We start from the raw sequence: 18,210 nt of genomic DNA, 5'->3' as shown, positions 1-18,210 counted from the left end.
GTCAAACGTATCTCATAGGAAGAATGGAGCTCCCACTTTATAGCTGTACTCCCAAAGAAAGGATGAATGATCTGTTGGTTGCATCCGTAGCAGGTGAGAAAGGTAAAGAGATTGGGTTGTTGATCAGGAAGGTTCACAGATGAAATAGAAGCACAAGATTTGTATGCAAGAAATGTGTTGGAATATTTTTTTGGGCACAGTATATGAAGGGTGTGAAACATGTATTAGTGATTATATTTTAAATGTGAACCCCCAAGTCTGTTATGCACTATATACCTGCAGACACTCATGTTTACACATTTATGGGAAGTATGGCAAGGACCCACCGTGTGGACTGTGGATTTGCCACCTTGTTACTTATGTTGTCAGAAAATACTGTGACAATTCCAGAAATGTCGTCACTTCTCCCCAAGGGGGAGCCCCTTCCCATGAGGCCAGCGAGGTTAGGCCACTACCCAATAGTGCCCACAGTCGGAGGATCTCATGGGGAGAGACTTCCCCCCCCTCTGGGGATCATGGAGAACATCGAGAGAACGCAGTATGACCACACTGCATCAACACCTCTTGCCCACCCCTTTGCCATTTATACCCCATTACATCTCTGCAATCTCCATCCCCTTCTTTTCCCGCTCTCCTTCTTCTACCTCTACGTATTATTATCAAATAGGAGGTACTGGGACGAGGAAGAGCAGTAGGAGCGTTAACCACTCAAGTACTGGGACGAGTTGGACCGCATAGTCCTGGAGGAAAAACATAGGAAATAGATAAAGGACTTGCATGGCCAGACCAGACGTGGCTGGCCACAATGTATAAAAAAATAATAATGGACTACCGACAAGAGAACAGGCAGCTGCAAGTGACTGCGGATGTGCGGTGCTCCAAACGCGGAAGTTTCTCACTCACGTTCGTGACCACGAGAGGAGCTGCGCGTCTGTTCCACAATTGATGTAAGGTGCGTCATTCACATGCACAGTTGAGTGCACATAGGCAAACCTCACAATAGGAAAAAGACAACGTAATAAAACGTGGAGGGGCACGTTATATGTACCTCGACAAACGGCCAGGTCTAACACTGTAAATTCCATTTCTTGTAGGCGACTCGGGTTATCCGAAGTTACCCTGGCTGATGACACCTGTGAGAAACCCTGGTACACCACTGGAGGCTGCCAATAATGAGGCCCACAGGAGGACCAGGACATGCAATGAGCGCACATCCGGACTGCTGAAGGCTAGATTCAGGTGCATCCACCACACAGGTGGTGCACTCTTGTACAGCCCTGAGAAAGTGGATAAAATCTTAGTCATATGCACAAAGCTTCACAGCATGTCCATGCGAAGGAACATACAAATGCCTCCAGATGAAGATCATTCCCACCCCTGGCTCTGATGAAGAAGAGGCTGCGGGTGAATATAGGACACTTCAGGACATAGGGTGGGAGAGGAGGGAAAAATTAATGGTCCGCCAGGACCTCATGGAGAACTTTTTTTGACTTAGCACATATGCACCTCTGACGTCATTGATGATTCACTGAATGCACATATATCACCACCATAGAAAAACAAAGTACATCCTGTCTAGCCTCAGTGATTTATTTTTAAATCATCAAACCCTGATCCCCAACTCCATCACCAACCCCACACCCTGATCCCCAATTCCATCACCAACCGCCCACCCTGATCCCCAATTCCATCAACCACCCCACACCCTCGGTCTGTCCCATGTGCTTAACCACTAGCGCTTCCTCTTGTCCCCTTTTCGTGCGGGCAGGGGAGCACGAGACGTGCCACGCTGGGAGCGTCTTGGCCCCTGATCCTTCAGTAGGGGTAGCTGACACAGAACTAACTGGCTCACTTTCCCGGGGGTGTTGCATGGTTACATTAACGCCCCGGGCCATGGTCCCATGTGAGGCTGAGATTTGTTCAGCAAGCTCCCTCACCCTCTGGCTGATAAGGGCATTACTTGCATTTGAATGCACTGTATTCCGGCACAGCCGGTCAACTGATGTGGCCACTCGCCTGGAGGACCCCTGAATCACTTTGTGCATGGCCTGCAAATGCCACAATTGCTCCTGTGCAATGGCACGCATTTCCGCCTGCTGTTTCCCCAATTCTGTCCCACTGTTTCCAAATGGTTTGCAATGTGTGGCCCTGCACAGGCTCAGTAGATAGTTGGGGGCCCATAACCTCTTTGCCGGATGCCCGATGTCCTCTGAGTGCTCTAAGTGGAGGGCACAGCGAGATGACAAGAGGGAGGGGGAGGAGCCTGCATGGGTGAGAGGCTGCACGGGGGGCAAGGGGGAGAAGTCCGGTGAGAAGTGTCTCACAGGTGAACATGCAGGACTGGAGTTGGAGGAGGCAGGCTCGGATTGCAAGGTGGCAGCGGGTGCAGTGGGCTGGGCCTGTGCCAGGGTGTTGTCAGCACTTGGGCGGGTGTGTTGTACGCCTAAGTCACCAGCAGTGGTAGGGCGTGCCCCTGTTGTGGGTGAAACATCAGTCTCCATAGTGGCCGGAGAAGGCAGTTGAATGGTGGTGGATGGTAATGTCCCCTTAGATTTGTTTGTTTTTGTCACACTCCCCTTCTTGGGTAAGGCATGGCCTGTGTAGCGTTTGCTGGTGCCGGTGAGCCCGATGTACTTGCACCTTCCGAGTGTTCCTGAGTGTCCTGTGTGCCTGTTGGGAGACATGAAAGTGTGCGTCAATATCTTAATGGAAATGCGTTAGGTATGTTGTCATCTAGTGTTGTGTGTACTATGGCTTCACAGGGTGCTTACTCACAGTATGGCCATTTGCAGCATTGAACGATGTGCGTGCATATGGTCAGTGTGGGGTTATTGCCTTGCTTAGACCATACAGTCATGTGCATCATTGACATACAAGGTCACACGTGCGCATGTCGGGCAGGACGGATGACATAAGGTTGGGCATTGTGTTCATGGGGGCCTTGCAGCTAACGGTCAGCTTGACATGTGCTACATGGTTTGGTACCATGCATGCTGTGGTGTCTGTGCACGAGTGACCTGTGGACGGGCAATAACATCAGTGCTGGAAAATGAAGTACTGCTGTGGCCATCTTAAAAACACAATCCATTGAAAATTGACCTGTAGGAGTGCCATCCATCCGCAAAGGAAAGCCCAGTCATGTCTGCAGGTAATGGCAAGTCAAAGGTACCTGAAACGCGAGTGCGGAAAAACAAATTTAGCGATCATGAACCAATAGTCCCAGTGGAGCAAGTGGTGGCCCAAACAGAAGAGCTCTATGGGTCACAACAACGCAAGACCACCTAGCAGCGCAAGAATGCCATCTGGGCAGATATAAGGGAGAAGGTGGTGGCTGTAGGCCACATCCCATGGGACATTGATGTCATGAAGAGGTGGCACGAACTCAAGGCACAAGTCCGTACCCTCATTTCCAACCACCGCAGGGACCCTCTACAGCTGACCCCATGGGAGGAAACTGTCAGCAGCATTCTCCACATGGTGGGCCTGTAGGGTGTGGGTTCGGCTGAGGTCGGAGCAAGCAGCCAGTGAGAACCTGGTGAGTACATTAGCGCTGATTTACCAAACGGTAATTCCAGCGAATATGGGCAGATTTACTGGTGTGCACTTTGTTTTCGCCAGTAATTCCACCAGGCAGAATTACCATTACCGCCATTAATGGGTGCGAGCTCCCGCCAAGTTGTAATACAGTGGTGATTCTGACCGAAAGCAAGGCATTCATGGCAACTGCGCGGAGGCAGAATTAACGCTGTATTACTGCCAAACTCGTAATAAGCCCCCATGCCTCTACCCTTAATGCGTTGGACAGGCAAAGCCTTTCATGTGATGGTGTGGTGGGGAGAGGTGAGCTGAAGCAGAAATCTCAGTTTTGAATGTGCAAAGAGGTCTCTGGTCTAGCCTGCATTTTGCAATTAAAAACCACTGAGCTGGAGCAATAGTTTAGGAAGTCGCTACAGGAAATTGTATTTTCTTCAGGATCTTTCAGATTTGCTGATGAACTGAGTAATATGCAGGTTACAGATTCTGTTCCAACCAACTCCCAATGCCACTATTCCAATTAAGGTGATTAAAATAACTGCTCCAGAGATACCTGCAAGTTCCAATATCAGTAAAATAGCTTAGGAGGTAGTGTCCCTGCAGCAAAGAACTGTAAATAGCCGACATGCCAAAGGCTTTAAAGCAAGTAAGGGGTCTCAGTGAGAAGTGTGCCTGCATCATAGTTGTGCAAACATCAAAATAAATGTTACAATTCCTGCTTCCCTACTTTCACCTCTCTCATGTTGCCAAAACGTGCCCCTCTGTATTGGTAATAGATGTTACCGAAGAACGTGGCTATAGATTGAAATTACTGTAAAACATATATAATTATATTTAGACCAAAATTTCCCAGTTTGACAGCAGAAAATATCCCTTGTAACATTCAGAAGTTAAAGGGGAATATTTGCATCAAATACAAGGAGGTAAAAGTTTAAAATGTAGAAACATTGGACCAAACGGATGTGCAAGCAAAATAAATAAAATATACATTCACATATGGAGTGATCAGAATTCCTGATACTTTTTTGTATGGTGTTTTCTTCCATACCTCAAACTACCAAAAACATACCCCACCCGCAAAACACACAAAAACACTATGAAAATAAATCTTCTCCCCTCAGTCCCACAGGTAGAAAGCATGATTTTTATTCAGTTGAATGTAAGTAGGGTGTTCATTTATGTAATCACTCCTTGTGTTTCAGCACCTTCCTGGAGCCAGAAGGCAAAAGGACAGGACCGAAAGGAACATTGGAAAATATAAGTAGACATATCCCAGCCAGGCCCCTCAGAGGGATTGCATATATGCATTCTCTTCTTCTGGGCTAACTAATTAGCGGTGATCCATGCGCACCGTACCTTGGCTCCCATTAGTACGGTATTGTCAGAGTTACAAACCGAAATCAATCTTTGAAATCACAAATCCAAGTCCATTGGAAACTGGTTCTATTACACTAACCACACATAGCCTTTCGATATTCCAAGGTTTTAATATCAGTTCAGAAACATATAGCCGACACGTGAAATGTCTTAGCCTTCGGATTTAAATGTAAAAAAAGAAACATTCCATCCTCTGCTTTGCTGGTTGGGAAGAGAGCACAATGCTCAGAACTTTTTCCAGTTGTCTGTTCTCTCCCTCGACAGAGGAAACACATGATACTTTGTATCCGTGGGTGTTTAAAACCGCGCCTGGATATTTGGGCTTATTTCTTTTCAGAGCGGGGAAACGGGATACAAAAGGTTTGCTTGAGCCTTTCGAGTCTTTTCCTCATTCTGAGCTGCTATTGAATAGAGTCAAGCAACACCATTGCTCCAGATGCAGGAAAATGTTCTGCTCATGCCTTCCCATGCTAAGAGGTGGGTTGGCCTGCATACAGTAAGCTGGTCTCCTTAGTTTAACACCATTTCCCTAAAAGGTGCTTTCTGGTCTCTGGCACTCTGTGGCTCCTATGACGGATCAGTAGAAGGACGCAGACTCTTTTTGAGGACATTTTTCAACAAGGTTTATTAAAAAATAAGGTGTAAACCCAACTATCCCTATGGGTATTCCCAAGCTAAAGGAATAACTTAGGTGCTTGTCAGTCTTGATGTCCGAAAGGAATCTGTCCGCCACCCAAAAACAAACACTATCTGATATCACTATTCCAAACAAAAGAAAAGGAGCAGGAGAATGAATCCCTAATTCTGCTCGGTGCTTTTAGCACTTGTCTCAATATGCGCTTTTTCAATGATTCTTTTCAGTTCATTCAATGGTTCTCTCTAGGTTGGACTATTTTAACAGCCTCCTTCTAAATCTACCTGCTTCTACTTTTCTGCCTCTGCAACAAATCCAGAACAGGACTGTGAGACTTGTCCTTGGCCTCAAGCCCTGGGATCATATCTCTCCAGCTCTGAAATCTCTCCATTGGCTCCCGATGGATGTGAGGATTAAATTTAAAACCCTCTGCATGGTCCACAAAGCTTTCTGGGGCCTGGGGCCAAAATACCTTCAGCTATCCCTCCGCAAATACCTCCCCTCACAAGCTCTTCACGCCTCTACCTCCAACTCCCTCAGGGTCAGTCGTTTCTCAGAGAAACAAGTCAGGGGTAGATCTCGGTCTTCGGCCGGGGCCTCCTTCTGGAACAGCCTCCCTGCCACTCAAACTTGGAGAACCATCCCCTGTTCCAGAACCACCTCAAGACCTTCCTCTTTGAATCTGCCTTTGCTCCCCCACTCCCTTGCTGATCTGCTCTCTTGGCACTGTGCATCTGGCCGCCCTTTGTCCCCTGGCCCAAGTACCTGCTCACCCTGCCACCCTTCTTCACTGCCTCCCGGGCCCCCCTTGCACTGGGGACTGTATTTGTACCCATACAGTCCCCCACTCTGCAATTTTCTTCTTTTTATGCACTTATCAGATTTACCCAGTTCTGCTGCCGTAAACACAGCACTTGCTGGCTGCACTACCCCTGTTTATTGCTCCATTATCTATTTTATCTGTATTTATTATTATTTATCTGTTTATCCTCTGCTCTGCACCTTCCACGCACTTTTTCCCTTTCCCATGCATGATCTAAATGGCACTGGGCCTAGTAAGATCGTTGTTTTGTTCTCCCCTGTTCCCCTCCCTTGCCTCGCTCTGAAACACTTGTGTACGAGCGCGATACAAATATAACATCATATCATTATGCTTTCATCATGTTACTATATGTATTCTTCAATTTAGATGTGGTTTTACTTGGCTAAGATTGATTTACCATAAAAACCACTTTGGTCTTCAGCTCTTCACACTCTTTCTAAGGTCTCATTCTTCTGCTTGGGACACAGGTTTTCTCCCTCCCTCCCTCTGGTATCTCTGCATCTGTCGGTCTTTTATTCAAAACACTTAAGTTCATTAATGTTGATAAGCGTGTCTCACTCTACTTCACCTCCCTTTCTCGGGATCGTTATTATTCCTTTTCATTTGCACAGCACGATTTTAACAAGGATATCATATTTCCATTCTCCCCGCCTTCAGGGATCAATATTGTTCCCTTTCTCAAACTGCTACAGTTCACATTCAACAAGAATATTCCACTTCTATTCAATTCTCCTTCAGAGAGTGGTACTGCTCTCCTCTTTGCCTTATCACACTTCAAATTCAATAGATGTATCTTCAGGTTTAGTACATTGTATAACACTTGTCTGTGATGTTCCCGTGCCTCCCCTGTCCCTCGTTACCTTCGGTCTCACCAGGAAAGGTTTTCAGGGATCTTACGTGTCCGGGGAGGGTTTGTCTCCCCACCATCCTATTGTGCCGACTTCCTCTGCGTCTCTCGCGTACAATCATCACTCCACCTCTCAGTTATTCAGAGTCTCAATGGGGAGCAATTCAGTTTTTTGCGGCTTCCCTGTAGTGGTAACAGCATAGTTGCGTGAGCCGGCTGCCAACCACGATTCTCTCGCAGTCACGCACCACCAATTCTCGAGCCCCATTTGGCCCATCCCTTTTCATGTTCTCAGTTACGCTGTCTTCTCAGCGTTCTCTCTGCTACTTTCCAGCAGATTTGGAGTTTGAGGCTCTGCGTCCTCCTGCGGCTCCACCTCTTCTCAGGTTCACATTCCCAGGGTACCTCCCTTGCTTGGAGACACCTTCCTCTCACGCTTCTCGTCTCCCTTTCCCCGCCTCATACTTGATGTGTTCTTCTTTCAATCCACTCGTATCAGTGGATTGGTCACTTTTTCTAAAGAGACAGTTTCTCTTTCTTCAGAATAATAGCACTGGTTATCTTCTTCTTTGGCACAGTCCTGATAGTGGACAGGGTTTGACACACTCATATATGCCATCATGTTTACTGGTGAAGGGAGTTCCTCAGAGGAACGGGAGTCCTTGTCCCCCAATGGAGTGTCTCTCCCAGTGAGGTCCCACTTGCCTCTACTCCTAGGGATTGTGTTGCAGAGTGGGCTCACTTTGTTAGCCTCCCCAGGGGTTCAATAGACTGAAAAAGGTTTTCCTGGTTGGAAGGTAGCAGGTCTACAACCCCCCCCCCCCTACCTGCAGGAAGTAGAAAAGTGCAAGTGTGATCTCTAGTCTTGATATGATATGGCATTTGTAACGCGCCTATACACAAGTGTTTCAAGTCTTAAATGGACAAGTCCTCAGGGCAACATGGATCATGGGAATAAGCTGCTCGGTTTGCTTCCATGGATGGTGAAGACAATGACCATGAGTGTGGGTATGTGCTCACATCTAGATGGGATACTCTAACTTTTTCCTCTAACAGGACTCACCTCAAAAGCATATGAACAAGGAAGTGAGAGGCAAGCAAAGGGTGAACTGCCCCCACTCTGATACTGAAGGTAAGTTAGTCTTAATGGATGAACTAAATGCCATAATGTTTACACCCCTTTTCTAATACTGACAAGCGCTCAAAAAAGGCAGTCTGTCACATGTGACTCTACTACCAAAATACGTTTTTGGAAATGGCTCGGCCTCTAGCCAAGATAGCTAGTCAAGATGACAATGGTGAGGAGTGGGCTCACAGAACAGTATTTTCTTTGAAATACTACCTGTCTCACCTCTTCCACGACTTGTTCTTCCTCAACCAATCTACTAAAAGATGTCAAAATGTATGGGGACAAAAGCCTTTGTATAAAAACCAAACCCATAATACTTTTCCACCAAAGAGTTTATAGCAAGACCGCAAAAGGTAAGAACTGTCATTCGGTCAATTTCAAGGAGACACATAAGGAGCATCTATCCCAATATTAGCAAGACAACATGTTCTCTTTCAGAAGCTGCCGAGTACTTGCATAGTTGGGTATTCTAAGCACAGCGATTCCTCGCAGAGGGTAGGGGCTGCAGGTGTCCTTTTTACATCACAACTAAAGAGCTTTGTATAGAAAAGCTTGGGTGCTGCAAACTAGAAGGATTCCAACTGTTCTTTTACTGCTCTCCTTCACCGTGGAGACTGCTTATCCCCCATCCAATTATCGTGGTGGAGACAGACCAGAAGGAACAATAGGAGGTATGCCACACCTGCAAGAAGAAATAACCCCAACGATCTGTCATCCAATATGGGCATTGAAAAAAACTGTTCCTAGCAGGGACTTTTCATTTGGGCGTTGTGAGGGGCAGCAGCCGCAACCCCGTTGGTCTTCCTTGCTAACCCTGTATTAAAAAAAAAAAATTTTAAAAAAAACAAACATCTTTTTTCTTTTCTTTTATTTAACTGCCATGTGTTCCCCCCCACCCCCAGTGCCAATGCCTCTTTTGGTATTTTGCCATTCAATGCCTTCTAACGTTTTCTGTTTCATTAACCCCTCAAGTGCCAAGGACGAGCTATCTCGTCCTTGGCAACAGGTAGGTGATCCCAAGGACGAGATACCTCGCCCGTGGCACTGAAGGGGTTAAAAACAGAGGTTCCTGGGCACTGGAGTAGCAGGGGCTCCCGTAGCCCCCACAGTGCAGCGACCCTGGCCCAGACCTCACATCAGGGTGAAGGCTGGGCCAAGGCTTGCAGCGCTAGAAGGAAGCACTCAGTAGGGGTTGAGCTGACAGCGACATGTGGCACGTGTCGCATGCCACGTTCAGCTCCAACACCTTCTCTTCCAGCTTCCTTGCAGCTCATATAGAGGAAACAGGAATATCTCCCAGCTTCTTGGTTCCTGTTTGTGAGAAGATTAAAGGCCTACGTAGAGAAGATATTAGGAAAACTACTGATAATTTTGAAACGGCCGGAAGAATGGGATCCCCGAATGTTCTTACTGGGGATATGGGAAGATGCAGCCATAACTAAATGCTTTCTAAACACTGCATTGATAATCTCAAAAAGAGATATTGCAAAGCTTCTGATGAATGTACAGCAATCAAGACATCAGTTTAGAGTGAGGGTATGGATCAGGCTATGTCCTGCGCTACACTAGTTTATAAGAACAGAGGTTGCCTGAACAAGTATGGGATAATACGGGGGCGATGGGAGCAGCATAAGACTGGTGGAAGGCTGACAGCGTGAGCAAGGATGGGACATAAAAGGCTTAACACGTGAACTACAGCGTAGATGGTTAAGTGGTGGCTAATCCACTACATTTGAAATGATGAAATGTATGGCAAAATGGTGCAGATGTACAAAGTAAAATGAGTGTACATATATTACCCAGCGTAAGCAATGCCTTATGTAAGGTTGTGTTGGCATTTTGTTAAATGCAAAAAGTTAGACTAAAAAAAGGTTTCTGTGGACAGGGAAACAAATCTGGACAGTTCGTCCCTTCTCCCCAGAGGGGTCTGAGCAAGTGCAACCTCACTGGCAGTGACTCCCCTCTTGGGGACAAGGACTCCCATTCCAATCAGGAACTCCCAGTCCAAGACTCAATTTCTGCATATATGGATGTTGGAAAGACTTGCTATCTACTGTTATGACTATAACAAACAAGGACCCCACTGCTTTCACTCCTTTGGCTTCAGGTAATGCTGATGGTCGTCTGAATGCCATAATCAAAGAAAAGATGCAGCACACATTTTTATTATTTCTGGTGACGTACATAAGAACAGAGAGGACTGCGAGTCAAGAAGAGACTCCTACGGAGGGAGGAGAGAAATCCCTACGCAGAGTCGAGCCTCAGTAGAGAAGTCGCCCTGGAGGGGCAGAGCCAAGTCAGGCCACGGAACCAGCAGTGGCGTGGCGAAAGAGAGGACCACTAGCTGGATACTGAAAGGCGGTCATTCTGACCGAGGGAAAGGCTCAGTTCAGGAGAAAGACAGACAGAAGCACAACTGTCTTAACCGGTGACACAACAATAGGAGAGCAGTGGTGGGCCTAGTGCCTGGCAACCGACGCCGAGACCAGGGGAAAGAAGGGAGCCCAGGTCTCAGCTTCACATGGCAAAATAATTTGCCTCAGAGATAAGCGCCAACAGGGCAGCAAACGCTCCCAAAGTAAAAAGACTCCAGTGAGGGCTATGAAAATTGGTTTCTAAGATGGGCATCCCTACAAGAGTCGAGGTACTAGCAAGGCATCATGTTCTTAGTAGAATTCTGACGCAAGACCATCAGACCTTACTCTTGGGTAGGTTGGTAACCACTGTGAGAATCTCCTCCATAGCCAGGTGGGTAATGTAGGGAATGTTATCATCCCAGTAGGGAATTATCGTACTGCATGCCGCATTTAGAGGCAGAAGCATATAACGATCCGTAGAAGTCACGGAACACTCTTGTTCTTGTTGATCGACTTGGATCAACGATGCAGTCCACCTGGGTACACCTACCTTCTGATTTTGCAAATCTATCCAAAGTCCTCCCCGGCCGCTCTCCTTCCCCATTTTTCTTGGCTGCCTGTGAACGAGAGAAGTAGCGCACTTCCCTGAGGGCATGTGCCTCGAAGAGCTCCAGTTCAGAGCGTATTTGTGCCAGTATCTGTGGGTTTGGGAGACAGGAATACTCCTGCTCCAAGGGCTTGAGCTTAATTTCAGATTGTTGAAGATCACTTCAGACCTCGGCTTCTCTGGAGATCGACATTCCCCGGATATAGACCTTAAAGGCTTCCCATCATACACCGGCAAAGGTTACACCCGAAGTATTACACGTAAAGCAGGTCTCTATATCTGATCTCTGCCTTAAAGACTTTAAAGACTATGGGCCTCATTACGAGTCCGGCGTTAACCCTGCCGGTGCTACCGGTGGGTTGCCGCTGGACTCTTAACATTTTACCGGCGCCTTACTTCCCAGTGCCACTGGGAGATTCCAAGTCCGGCGGCCCTGGAAGTCAGGCGCCGGTAAAATGTAAGTCCCTATTACCGTAGAGTCCTATAGGACTCTATGGGAGTGGGACATGGAAGCACCAGCACCGTTGCTAATGGTGCTTCCGTGACCGGTCTGCCTACCGTGGCCGATGCACCCAGCAGGGTCAGACCCGTCGGGCACAGCGGCTCTGGCAGGCAGACTTAGTTTGTTGGTCCAGAAACAATGGTGCCGGTGAGCTTGTCGGCACCCTTGTTTTAAGACCGGCAAGCATATAATGAGGCCCATTGTCTTTGAGAGCATCCGATTTGAAATGCCAGGAGCTGCCCGACCATGGGGATCTATCAGTTTTGAAGGCCAGTACCACTGGGGAGCGGTCAGAGAGGGTGCAGGGTAATATTGCAGAGTCCTCTATTCTGCCCATCAGTGAACCAGAAGTCAGATATACATAGTCCAATACATGTCAATACGTGAGGACATGTCATGGACTGATGAGTAGACCGTGTACTGTCGGCCCTGCGGATATAGTAGGCGCCATGTTCCATGAGTTCCATATGGGCCAGGAGATGCCTGGCCGCCCTTGACAGAGGCCTGGGGACCACACTACTCCTGTCCATGGTTTGATCAAGGATCAGATTCATGTCCCCTCCTCCCCCACTGCCCACCCTCATATGATAGGGACCCCTACATAACCAGCAAGGATTGCCGCCACTCTGTCGAAAAATTCAGAAGTGTCGATGTTTGGGCCATACGTATTTACCAGTAACAACTCCATTCCTTCGATGACGCAATGGAGAATGACATAGCACCCAACGGGGTCCAAGTACTTCTTTCTTAAGGTAAAATTCACAGATTTATGAACTAACGTCATGACCCCAACCCCCCCCCTGCCCCCCCGGATTGGGTTGAGTACTAGGTAAAGAACCTGTTTGCTCCCCATGCAGGTGCAACTCCCTGGCACGCTCCCTCCACAGCATGCATCTCCTGCAGGAGAAGGACATTCACCTTTTATCTATTTGCGTAGGCTATGACCTTTTTGTGATTTGGTGAACTTCCCCAACCCTCTAACATTCCAACTCATCACCTTCAGCCCCATTGCAATTGATAGATAATTTTGATAGACACCAGATGGACCTCCCAGCACTCACTCCGCATGTACAACTCAAGCTAATTTCAACTGTGTACTCTGCCCCCAACTTGTTTCTTCGATTTACTCCCTCACCCACAATGCGCAACTGACGCTAGAACACTTAGGAGGGCATGTTAAAAGCACAGATCCCCAACCCCCACCGATCCACCCTCATTGCCGCCCCCAACCTGCAGTGTGAAATGCCTCTCCGCCCCTCCCCCCGCTGAGCACCCAGCCCCACCCCAACTTGGACACAGGGACCAAACATGGACCAACATTAACTAAGCTGCTGCTATGGGGCCAACTGCTGCCGTTTCGGCCCACACCATAACACTATTGCAGGATCACATATCTATATGTGTAAGTGGCAGCGGAAGGTTACAGTTTAGATGCTATGAACTCCTCTGACGGAGATAACTGGACTGGAGCTATGACCAGTTCAATCAGTCCGGTTGCTGTCAGTTCACATTAGCCTCCTCCTGATTATACGGGGGGGATCTAGGGAACCACTTGGGAGTGATGATCAATGGGGAGAAAGGGGGAATTATAATGGGGAAGATGGGAGATAGGAAGTTATGGGTTATTTGGGTGAGGTCAAAGGCGGCAGAGGTGGACCAAAAACCAGTCAGAGGAAAGACAGTGGAGAGGAACGTGGACGAGGATTATACAGGCGGTGTGCAAAGTGAAGTATTGGTTACTGAGTGGAAGAAGTACTGGACGTGAATGCGCATGTATACGGGTGGTGTGGCTGGAAAGAGTAGGGAGTGAATGAGAAGGTGCATGTCGATATATTGAAGTGACTGGTGGGGTGGAAAGCAGTAGTGGAGAGAGGAGGGAGTGGTTCCCCACAGAGGAGGGAGTAGAAGTGCGGAAAAGGAGAAGCATTTTCAATAGTTAAATATGTAAATGCATGGCTGCGCCTGTTAAATTACCAATACACTTAGCTCACTTTCTACAATTCCATTCACAAACGCAAAGCTGAAACGTCCCCCTCAGCATTTACAATCATTACCAAAATCTCATGTATAGTCCTCCTGCAGTGAAAATATACCTTTCCTTCTCGGATTGTATCAAAGCAAGCAACTTCGATTTTGTGGCCATAGTCGTGCAAGCCCATGTGGCGCAGCATCATCACAGCACTCAGAAGAAGAGCAGTGGGGTTAGCCAGGTCCATCCCAGCAATGTCTGGGGCTGTGCCGTGGACCTGTGGGTGGAAGAAGAACAGCATGCATTGGTCATTGAAAGTGATATTCCACAGTCTTTAGGATAAGCCATTTATAAAATATCCTAAGCCATAGAAAGTTAAAGGTCTGCTATGTATTGAGAAAAGGACAATTCTTTCGGGCTGTGAAATTGGCATGGTGACAAGAGGTAGACACAGACACAGATATAGTTTGAAAACCTTTATTTCAAGAATGGGGTTGTAATAATTCCTTACTTGTCCTATGCTACAAGGGAGTAAACTAGACCATGAAAGGAAAGCCCACAGTAGGTCGGTCAAAATGAAAGCACGGTCTGCGTCTAACCTAAGCTTGCCCTCACTCTCTTAATACAACAATGTGTTCAGGATAATATTCAAACAAAAAGGGTGCATGAAAGAAAAGATGGCAGTGGAGCCTTCTGGCGGCTGCCTTCCCCAAGATCAAGACACTTGGGCTGTTCACAGTTCTGCAAAAGCTTAGCACAAAGTTCTGTAGAGTTCAAATTAAAGTTTAGCAAAGTTCAAAGTAATGTTCAGCAGGGCTCAAACCCTTTTCAATAGCCAGTTCAGAACATCTTAACTGAACCTTAACTTAACCTAACCTTAACCCTCTCTCCTAGAGTCAAAGCTTTTTTGTTTCTTCAAAATTCAATTTTATCAGTTTGACTTTCAATGATTTCCACAAATTTCACTCTCCAATAGTTCCATTTTGACGTGAATTTTGTGGGTTTCACAAATTGACTTTCTTTACCAAATTCAAGACAATCTTTCACAAGCACAATGTGGGGATTTCGCTCCCACTTCTTTTCGCAGTGTAGCTCCACCTTTCCCCCAACTTTTTCCTTAGTGGTCCTTATATCTGTCCCTTTGTGTTATTGCAGATCGGAGACCTTCGAGAATGCAAGGCTTTTAACGTTCTCCTCTGCGTGACCACTCTGATCTGTTCTTCACTTCGATATGTATTTTTCTGTGCCACTTGCACGTTCTGTTCCTTTCGCTTCCTTTCTTAGCTTGGTGCCTCTAGCACGCTTTGTTTCTATCTGTCTGTTTGGGTCACTCTCACCCTCTTGGTTCAGGTCGCTCTTACCCTCTTGTCTGTCGTCGCTTGAAACACTCCTGTCTCCCTGTTGGCAGAGGCAATGCTGGTGTTTCAAGAACTTCTTCTATAACATCGGTCCCGGACATCTTTGGCTTTTTCTTATGTGCCTGTCCCAGACACGTTGGGTTTTCCATAAGATTTGTCTCTGCAAGTCCCACAATGCCCCTCTTTCTACGGACAATAATGGACTTTTCTGCCTTTTTGCTTTCGTGCAACTTGTATCAATCTTTCCCTCGCTCCAGCCATCTGCACGCTACTGAGTTTTTTTTCTCTTTCCACCTGAAACTCACTTGTCAGCACAGCGCTGGCAAGCAGTCTTCGGGATGCTTGGGTCGAGATCAGGGTCTCATCACCTGCCCCTCTAGCACCCTGGGAACTGGCACAAGTCCCAAGGGAACGAGCATTCCGCTGGACATGGCCAGCAGGTTGCAGTCTGCCTTCATGCAGCTCTCTGGAGACACAGCTCCCTAGCCATGCTGCAGCCCCTTACAAACACTGGGGCAGCATCTTGGCACTTTGCTCGGTTCAAGATTCTCCGGGCCCCTTCAGCTGCTTCTTTCTGCTCTCTGGCTCTCCTGGTCCACTTTGCTCCATGGCACATTGGCTTAGGACTGAGAAGGGATCCTTTTATACTGGGCTGGTGTGTCAATAGGCTGCAGGTGTGTGGTCAGGGCAGAACTGGCTCAACACTGCGACTCTTAAATGCGGACTGGCCTTTTACTGCGCTGTAAGCATTTTAGAAAATGCTGAATCCCGTTACTTCGCCCATGTGGAGCGGGATTGCAGGGGTGTCCCCCGCTCTCCTGGGTAGCAGTAATGGGAATCAGGGGTTGCAGGGGTGTCCATTACCATTACGGTAAGCGGGTGATAGAAAGAAAAAAAAGAATTTTTAAACGCAAGTGGGAGAAACTGGCGCTGCAGGGGTACAGGACAGTCAGCGGTGCACTGAAGTGCGCTGTAGTACAGGTAAGTGGGGTGGGGGTTGGAGTATTGCCAGGTGTTAGGCAGAAACCTGTGCAGTTCCCCTAGGGACCACTGCAAAAGGCTCAAGACTACAGGTGTTGGCAGTAAACCCAATTGGTAGAAGTCTGTGCCACCCAGATTTACCTGGTAGCTGTGGCTGAGCAGCCAGACTTCTCTCAAGAAGAGTTAGACAGTATATAGAGTATACAAGATAGGTACCAAAATACAGTAGCACAAGCAAACACTGACCAGAGCTTTGGTAACAAAGTATATACTTATTCATTTAAAGACACACTTAGAAACACTCCAGCACTATTATTATAAGCAAGTTCAAAAACACAGTCACTATTACTATATATACATCCCTTATTCCTTATTAGACAAGTCTTAGTTAACACCACTTATTTCCAGACAGAGGTGAGCGCTTAACTAAAGATGGCACTCCAATAAGTTTAAGAAAAAGGAGGGAAAGGGTAGAAATTAGGAACAGCACACAACACAATCATTTAGAAGCACTCAGCAAGGCAGGAAAGTCAAAGTCTACTTGTGAGCAAATATTTCAGAGGCCAGGCTCCCTCTTGGAGAGAGTAGAACACCAATGCACCCAAGATCACACAGTTTAAAAGGCTTGGAGAGTCTTGCAGAGAGTTCAGAAAGGAATCAGTTCATTTTAGAAAAGTTCAGTTAGCCAGCCTAGGGCCAACCCAAGTGGTAAATTGAGGCTTTAAGAGTCAACCCACACAGACCGTTGCAAGGGAGGCCAGGCGGACACAGTACCTTTAAAGTGGAGAGGATCCCCCAGCGGGGGCAGTTGTTCCTGGCAGCGGGTGCAAGTCACAGCGTCGTCCAGAGGAAGAGATGATCTCGACGTGGAGGAAGGCTGAAGGTCGTTGCACTGCCAGGGAAGAAACCAGCCGCGGAGTTCTCCGGTTAAAAAGGTACTACCCTTTTATTTGCGGTAGTGGAGAAAACGTGGTATCCCGGTTGCCGGGGTGCTTGGCACAGGCAAGGCGGCCACGAGATGATCCAGGAAGGCGAAAAGGTGGGCAAACTGGTTATCCCCACCGGTCAAAGGAAGACGACTCTTCGGAATGAAGATCTCCTCTGTCGTCGGGAAAAGTGGTGAGACGGTTCAGCAGGGCTCCACCGGTGGTGTCGTCGTTGCAGGTCGGCTCAGCTTCTCCCTCTTCTGATACTTTGGTCCTGTGGCGACATTTGAAATTCCAGTCCCCAAAGCCCTGCTTTTATGCAGAAAACCCCCATTCATCAGTCCTAGCTGTCACTCAAACATGCTAAGTGGTGAGCCGGGCGGCTCACCACTGGGCCAATCACACAAGAGTGCGTCTTGAGTTGCCGAGGCAACTCGGTCCAGGGTGCCTAAACCCCCTCCCGCACCCCCTGTGGTACCCAGACAGAGTGGCACCACTTTTGGAGGCTTCTGTGGAGAAGCCCGCCAAAAAAGTGGAACAAAGGGCTCGACTTGGTTTGGAGTCACAGAAGCGAACACAAACGCCATTTTGGAACCGAGTTTCGGCAAAAAATACCAACCAGTGAATTTATATTAATTTAATAAACCGGCGGTATGTTCGAGGCTATATTAAAAAGTGGTAGCCTCGAACAATGGGAAAATCCCATAGGAATATATTCGCGGTCGAATATAAAGAGTAGTATCCACTGCCACCAGCCAAAACTCGGTCGGGGGGGGGGGGGACTGGACAGTGCCCCCTCGAACAACAGACCCCGGGGCAATCGAATTGCCCCGACCAGTACGTCCACAATATGATGGTTTGTACTGGTTCTGTTCACAATTTAAGACTAGTAAAGCCAATGGTGACTTTACATGCCCTGGGAGACAGTAGTCAGTCCCAGGGTATGGAGTCTATGTTTGGGGGTCGCTACGACACCCCTGGGTTACTGCACGGAGGGTGCTGTGTAACCCACATACCAAAAACACATGAAGCCCTATGGGGTAAAGGACCCCATAGCCCATTAAAAAACATACAAAGTCAAAGGAACACCTCAAATCATGTCTAAGAGTGGGAGAAAAAGAGTCTCACTCTTAGCAGGAGAAAAAAATAAACTCCAAAAATCCAGC

General features: G+C 47.6%; 1 protein-coding gene across 1 annotated transcript in view; it reads right to left on the bottom strand.

The window, feature by feature from the left end:
- Positions 1–18,210, bottom strand: part of IDH3A (isocitrate dehydrogenase (NAD(+)) 3 catalytic subunit alpha) — a 456,350-nt gene that overhangs the window by 50,451 nt on the left and 387,689 nt on the right. Inside the window, exon 10 of the mRNA XM_069624412.1 lies at positions 13,904–14,056. Coding sequence (XP_069480513.1) covers positions 13,904–14,056 — 153 coding nt within the window. The remainder of the gene's footprint in view (positions 1–13,903; positions 14,057–18,210) is intronic.

Source organism: Ambystoma mexicanum, chromosome 11 (assembly GCF_040938575.1).
Source record: "Ambystoma mexicanum isolate Mex_15411 chromosome 11, UKY_AmexF1_1, whole genome shotgun sequence".
Taxonomy (NCBI): Eukaryota; Metazoa; Chordata; class Amphibia; order Caudata; family Ambystomatidae; genus Ambystoma; species Ambystoma mexicanum.
This window is presented reverse-complemented; position numbering and strand designations above follow the sequence as displayed.